Genomic DNA, 7,228 nt, shown 5'->3' with positions numbered 1-7,228 from the left:
TTCAAAACAATTAAATTTTTTGTAGATGAGCTTAACCAAAAAGTTAACAAAATCTCTAAAAAATATTCATAGAACTACGAACTTTAAAAAATTAAAAAAAAATCAACGATGGTACAAAGGGTCTTTGGGATCCCAAAATCAAAATTTCAATACGGCCATATACTTTTTACATAAAAAATCAATGATATGATATAGTGAGATAAACAGCATATTTTATTAAGTTATGAAAAAGTTGCGTGCTTCCTTGCCCGCCTCTTCGGAAAAATATTTGAGCAATATTTAAGTGGAGTTATTATTAACCTAACATAGCGGACTGAAATAAAATATTCTTTTTGATACTTAAGTTTCAAATAGTACTCTGAATTCGTCTAAAACTCAAATTCTTAAAAAAATTTACAATATTCTGATTTTGCAATAATTTTTTTTAAAAAAATTGAAAAAAGATAGGGAAAACAACCTATTTTAAGCATTGTACAGCAATATACTAAGAAGATTTGTAATCATCTTACTTTAAAAAGCTCACTAATTTTTGTGTACTAATATTAAAAAAAACCATCAATACAAAATTAAAAAATATTTCTGCTTTGGCATTTTTTGTTTTCGTTTTGTTGAGGATTTGTAATGTTGCTATCAAGCTATTGATTTGGAAAACTTTGTGGTTTTTTTGTCCATAAATTTAACGTTGCCTATCAAATAAGTATGTTATTTTTGCATTTGAATTTTTGATTTTGGGTGCAAATTCAGTTTTCCGTTTATATAAACCTTTGATATACGTTTGAAAATATTGTGATTGCAACTTTAGGGACTTATTGGAAACTATAATATTTTCGATACTGTGTTCTAAGTTGACAATTGCATTTTTGTTCATTCTCTACTGCGCATCTACTTGTGTAAGTTTGGCTATCAAAGTCCAAAGAGTGTCGTTTTAGATTTTGGTTGTGAAAAAGAACAAATTACAAGATTGCACCTTTGTATTTTGAAAAATTCTATTTCTATTTGCAACATTATTCAACAATTCTTACAGAAATAACTTTTCACATATAAGATTAAAAAGATTTACTTCAATTTAGAAAATTTTTTAAGGTCTTACAAAAAATTTTTTATATATATAATTAGAGCAATCGATACAAAACTTTGTTTTCACGATCACCTTTAAGAAAGTGCAAAAGTCGGGTGTGTACCATTTGAATGTTTAGGAAGCAAAAACTGTGAAGCAGCGCTCACAAGATGAATGTGAATAATTAATAAGGCAGTAGTAAGGTGTCTTACTGGGCACGCAACGGGGGGGGGGGGGGGGGGGGGGGACATTTGGGTGTTACTGTGTTCGCAACGGGGGGGGGGGACACGAAAAATTTTTTCGAAAAGTTGATAGTTTTTGGCGTTTTGGCAAGGGTGGAAAACGCCAAAAACTATCGCCTTTTCGAAAAATTTTTTCGTGTCCCCCCCCCGTTGCGAACACAGTAACACCCAAATGTCCCCCCCCACGTTGCGTGCCCAGTAAGACACATTTTTGGCAAATTTCTGAATTTTTTGACGTTTTTTGGTAGGTTTGGTTTGTTTTATATGTTAGTCGGGAAAAAGCACTGCTGTTCCAGTGGTTGTCATTTTGTAATCAGCCCAGGTGGGCCTCATCAGTAAAAAAAATTTTTTGAAAAAATTGAAAAAAAAATGAAAAACTCAAAGTGTTAAAACTGCATGAATTGTATTTTGCGCTGGGTTTCAGGTCTCAAAGACGATTTTTTGTTGACCTCATGTCACCTGGTGGGCCTAATCATTGAAAAAAAAACTTTAAAAAATTTTGGGAAAATTCAAAAATTTCGAAGTATTATAATTGTGTGAAATGAATTTTGCGCTGGTTTTCAGGTCTCAAAGGCGATATTTTGTTGACCTCATCTCACCTGGTGGGCCTAATCATTGAAAAAAAAACTTTAAAAAATTTTGGGAAAATTCAAAAATTTCGAAGTATTATAATTGTGTGAAATGAATTTTGCGCTGGTTTTCAGGTCTCAAAGGCGATATTTTGTTGACCTCATCTCACCTGGTGGGCCTAATCATTGAAAAAAAAACTTTAAAAAAATTTGGGAAAATTCAAAAATTTTGAAGTATTAAAATTGTGTGAAACACAATTTGCGCTGGGTTGCAGGTGTTAATTTTAATTTTTTGTGGACATTATTTTAGCTGGTACTAAGATTATATCAAATGTTTTGTAACCAAAAACTGTCATCAATAGGTTGTTGACTGTTTGTTGTTTTCTTTATGTCTGTTACTATCAGTCAGTACTCTCAAATACTCTTATAACCCTTTATTTGATGATGCATGAGAATAAAATATAGTAATAGGCAAGGAGGAGAGTGGTTGCTGCTATGCATGTGTTGTTGTTAGAACTCTCAGTGTCATCAATCTTTTTTTAGAATATAATGTATACTATGACTAACTACTATAGTCACTGCCAAAGGTCATTATACACGAGTAGTTGTTGTATTCCGTTGTGATTGGGAGACCGATCGACCGACAGTGTCTATGATTTATTTCTGATTAAGTTTACATGTTCAACTGTTGGCATTGGGTGGTTTTGTTATTACAGTTTAACACAGTACTTGCATAGCAATAGAGCAAACTTATATGAATTTGTTTGAGTTTCAGTTTGAGTTTGAGTTTGATTTGTAAACGAACTATGCCAGCGGTTGACGATTGTTCCTTCTTTGACTTTTCTCACGATATTACGTGTACAGAAAAACGTTATGTAGTTGCTTGTGTGAAAACTTATGACTCTACTGGAACATATATAACGGTAAAACTTTAAAAAAAAGATAACTTCCGTGATCAAACCCAAGACAACAGAAACAATTGTAACAGTGATGGTTTCAAGTTCAACCAGAGAATAACACTATCTTTAGCCGAGTTTGAACAATTATCTCAAAGCTACAATTCACTCTGTGAAAAACTAAGGACCGGTCAATCAGAACAACCTATCAAAAAAGAACACAATAAGATAACGGGAAGGAAACGACGTTATCAGTTTGCGTTCTCACCGGAGACGAATAGCTTTAATTCAACTCAGGTTGCTGGTCGATCAAAGAAGAAAGCGAAGAAAAGTTCTGAGAGCGACACACAGTATTGAAAATGGTTGAGGCAATGTTTGAACGAACACCTGAATTCTTTCGACAGTTTCAAAAGAAATTTCACTATTTTATCTGCAGAAGTGAGCCAATATTTGATACTAAAGAAATCAACAACAGTTTTGATTACAGTTTGCAAGAGAATAATAGCATTTGTAGAATAAAAGAACAACACTATCATGTTATTGCAGCTTTGGATCAAGTAACAGAGGCTTTCAAAAAAAATTCAAAACCCTATTCTATACCTTGCCTATACACATGTTTCAGACTTCTACTCCACAAAACACAATCTGTCAACATCACTTTTCACGGTGAAAGTTTTGAGAAGTTGCAGCAAGCAGTCATTTACAATCACCAACATCAGCTAGATTTATATAGCTTCAAAAGAAAGCTTCCAAATATCTTTGAACTGGAGACTGTCAAAAAGAAGGCTCAAGTTCAAAGTGATTTCATACCAACTTGTACTTTTAACCGATTTTTAAGTATTTATCAGAACAGTTCTTATGCAGAATTTTCAAAAATTATTGATATTATTATTAGTGGATATGGCTCCCTGAATGTTGATAATGAGAATGTAAAATGTAACTTTCGATTTGAATTAAAAAATTAATCCTACTTGTTTTATTATAAAATGAGTGATCTAGCCTCAAGGGGAAAAAGTTACGAATTTATGAAAACAGTTGATGCTAAAAAATTTAAATTGATTGATTTGTCCTACATCATATGCTTAGCAAATCGTAGTAAATCATCATCTTTCATGTTGTGTACAAACGGATAGCTATATGTGAAAATAATATGAGCAATATAAATACAAAAGAGTCCACACAGTTTGGAGTTTGGGCTCTGAATTGGCTGCAATCTGAGACACTGAACGACTTATTCTTCGAAGTAGAACTGCAGCTGTCGAGTGTATACAAAATGGTAGCAATCCAGTGCTTGCCCAAGTGGATCAGCAAAGTACATTGAGGCATTGACCACAGCAAAGCAATTTTCTGGCGGTCTTGGAAAATTGTCAGCTGCAAAAACTCCACAAAACGTGTGCTTCAGATGAAAACATTTATTTACTAGATAAGTTATCTCAAAATTATCCATCAACATGATATGTAATAACCGAGTTTTTGGTAACTTTTCGTTCAGAGTTGACGTAAAAAGTTGAACTTCGTTCGCCTAGGAATAAAATTTCAACGTTGTCACCCAAAGGTGTTCCAAAAGTGAGCTCCACTGAAATTGAACAATTTGTTAATTCAGGATGAATAAAATCGTGTGAAGCCTCCTGTGTTGAAGTAAGGTCAAAGGCCAAAATAAAGTGATTTGGATAATCGGCTAGAGGAATGCCATGACCACCTTTATCAAGAAAACCTAAAGCTTCAAGCGTGTTGAATTAGACTCGTTGATCTGAGGTTGTTGAAATTGGTCTTCCAATAACCGGTAGTCCATTTCGATAAATTACTACTTCATTCAAATTGAATTTCTGGTAATGGAAAGGATTCGTTCTGTTAGTTCCTAAATATGATTGATTGGTTGACATTGCTATAATCATTCTTCGAACTGGTTCTTTGGAGAAGATGTCTTCTTGACTCCAACTGCGGATGCCAGCAGTGGCAAGAAAAGCTCTGGGCAACACTTCCGTGTACCGATAGACAGCTGGTGTTTTTAGCAAAGTTTTTTCTATCGCAGACAACACATGATCAGCCACGGTCATTTTGCGCACGTACAGATTTGCTTCAACAATTTTTACTCTGTAATGTTTATTAGATTCGGATATGACGGTAAAATCGTTTGGAGACCTTCTGAAGGAGATGCGTAGTGTAACACCACTGAGAAGATGTTTGTCACAGGTCAATATATCACTGGCCGGTTTTCCAAGTAGAGAACATTCCAGAAAGTCAGCAACTAAAGCTTTTCGCGCAGCAACATCAGTAGCTCTGCTGTCAGCTCCATCAATTTTAGCCGGTTCGTCTTGAAAATAATAGCCTTGACAAACTAACCAAGTGCTCTTTGCTGTTCTTCCGGATGAGAATTCTGTTTCTATGAAAGCCTTGTGTGCGTAGTTGCCGTTTGTATTTGACAATTTAACGCCATTTGCCGAAACTGTAAACTCTGAAAACAGAGAGTGTAATGCGTTATTGCTAAAATACGGCGAATCTGTGTTTGTGGCATCAGTACCAGTTCTCAAATCGGCGTCATTGGTTCTCGTGATTTGGCATTTTATTTCAAGTAGAAACTTTTGCAAATCAATAAAGTTGTTCCTGTCGCCAACAACTTCGAATTCCAGCATTGGACCATCCGGTGAGTATGATGGACCAACTTTTTGGGTAAAAGCATTGTCAAAGGTGATCAAGAGAGGCTGCTTTTCAAACACGTCTAGAGTTGTGTGTGTTGCCTCTGCTGGCAATAAATTAGTATTCATTTTTCACTTTGGAAAAGAAATCTGACCGACTTCTCAGTAACGGTTGTTTTCTCTGAATGATTTTTCGGGATTTGACAGGACCGCTCTCTTTCTGTTTTTTATAAACATTTCCACCACGAACACCTCCAATTCGGGCTCTTGAACCACCGACTTGTTTCTTTACCGTTTTCTGAACAGTTGATTTGAGTGCTTCTTTAGGACTCTTCTTTTTGGCTACAACGTCAACAATCTCTGCTGCCGCCTGTACAAACCAATCTTTTTAGCAACAGGCCAAAAAAACTTTTTAGCTATCGGTATGGCCGCCCTACCAATTCCAGCCGCTAAAGCCCCGAATCCACTGCCTCGTTGACGATAGTGTCCTGCAAAGTATGGTGAAACTGATTGTTGTTGATAGTAAGCTTCCATTTAATTAAATTTTGTAAAGTTTAAAGTCAGAATAACTTTTCCTGTTCCTGTAAATGGAACAAATTTGCCAGTTTCGGTTCTCAACTGAACTTCAATACACTGAAAATTGTTTGACAACAATTTCTTATATTCCAAATTGCTAAAAACTATTCTATGCGTAGGTTCAATTTGACAAAGGCTACCGTTTTTCAGGCGTTGTTTTGAATCAATGATACGAATCAGCGGAGCTTTTTGTGTCTCCAATGTGTTGATACTCAATTATGTTGCTGTATACAAATATCAATTGTTTTCCTGCAAGCAGATCAAAAGGGTAATCAGCAACAAAAGCTTTTGCTTCTCCGTCTCCCAGTGCCAAATTGTCAAAGGAATCTATCATTTTATAACCAATATGAGTACCTGACCCATCTTTGATTCCTTCAAAGCCCAGAATGCTTGGTATTTCTTCGTCAGGAAATGTAATTCCTTCATTTTTACCAAAAAACAAAACCAAAACGCCTGTGATTTTATTGTACTGATGACTGAATTTAGTTAGACCAGTAGCTGTCTTGATGGCTTTTATCAGGTGTTCCAAGTTCTCATAGCTTCCAGTATTGATCAAGACTGTCTCCCCTTTGTATGGTTTTGAAACAGCACCAGATGGAATACTTCTCTGATGGTTTTTGTTACCTTCAGAGGAATATTTTGTGATTCGAGTGTTATTAACCTGGTTGATTCTGGATGAGAAGATAATTTCACTCAAAGCTACTCTCCAATCACCTTGCAGACTGATTTCTTCATTGAAAAAGTTTTTGAAGTTAGACAAAGTGTTTTCTGGAAAAATGTCCAAGGAAGCTGATGAAACTAAATGTATGGTAAACTCATTCATGCTTTGTGAACGCTTCGCTGTTGTCAGCAACTTTCACTAGTTCCAAATGATAGAACTTACCACTAATTGGATTCTGATTCGAATCAATTAGGCTGTATGTTGGAGGGTTTATCGTTGGAATATCGTAAACTTCAAACACTTCGTCGGTAAATGTCTGTTTATAACCTTTTCGGAAGGGTAAATCAATTTTTTTTTGATATTCTAACAAAATCACCAATTCGAAATTTGGGTCGACTAACTAATTTCTCGGATGCACTTGCATTTAATGATAACAGATAAGGAACATCTTTTTTGGTTACTTTGTTCGGAGCTATTTTTGTTACACGGTTGATGCGTGTGTTTATTGTTTGTACAAATTTTTTCAACTGAGAGATGTATGAATATGTCCATTTTTCTTCCAGATACTTGTAAAAATATTCTTTAAAGAGC

At 35.1% G+C, this 7,228-nt stretch overlaps 1 protein-coding gene across 1 annotated transcript; it reads right to left on the bottom strand.

Moving 5' to 3' along the window:
- Positions 1 to 4,500: 4,500 nt before the first annotated feature.
- On the bottom strand, positions 4,501 to 5,529 carry LOC142356406 (uncharacterized protein F54H12.2-like). Its single transcript, XM_075408323.1, has one exon. The coding sequence runs from the start codon at positions 5,527 to 5,529 to the stop codon at positions 4,501 to 4,503; it is 1,029 nt and encodes a 342-aa protein (XP_075264438.1).
- Between the last annotated feature and the right edge of the window lie 1,699 nt (positions 5,530 to 7,228).

Source organism: Convolutriloba macropyga, unplaced genomic scaffold (assembly GCF_964194025.1).
Source record: "Convolutriloba macropyga unplaced genomic scaffold, txConMacr16.3 SCAFFOLD_2154, whole genome shotgun sequence".
Lineage (NCBI taxonomy): Eukaryota > Metazoa > Xenacoelomorpha > Acoela > Convolutidae > Convolutriloba > Convolutriloba macropyga.
Note: the sequence above shows the minus strand (reverse complement) of the source record. Positions and strands in the feature narration are given on the sequence as shown.

Coding starts and splice junctions, on each gene's coding strand:
- LOC142356406 (XM_075408323.1), bottom strand. CDS start 5,529: ATGAATACTAATTTATTGCCAGCAGAGGCAACACACACAACTCTAGAC.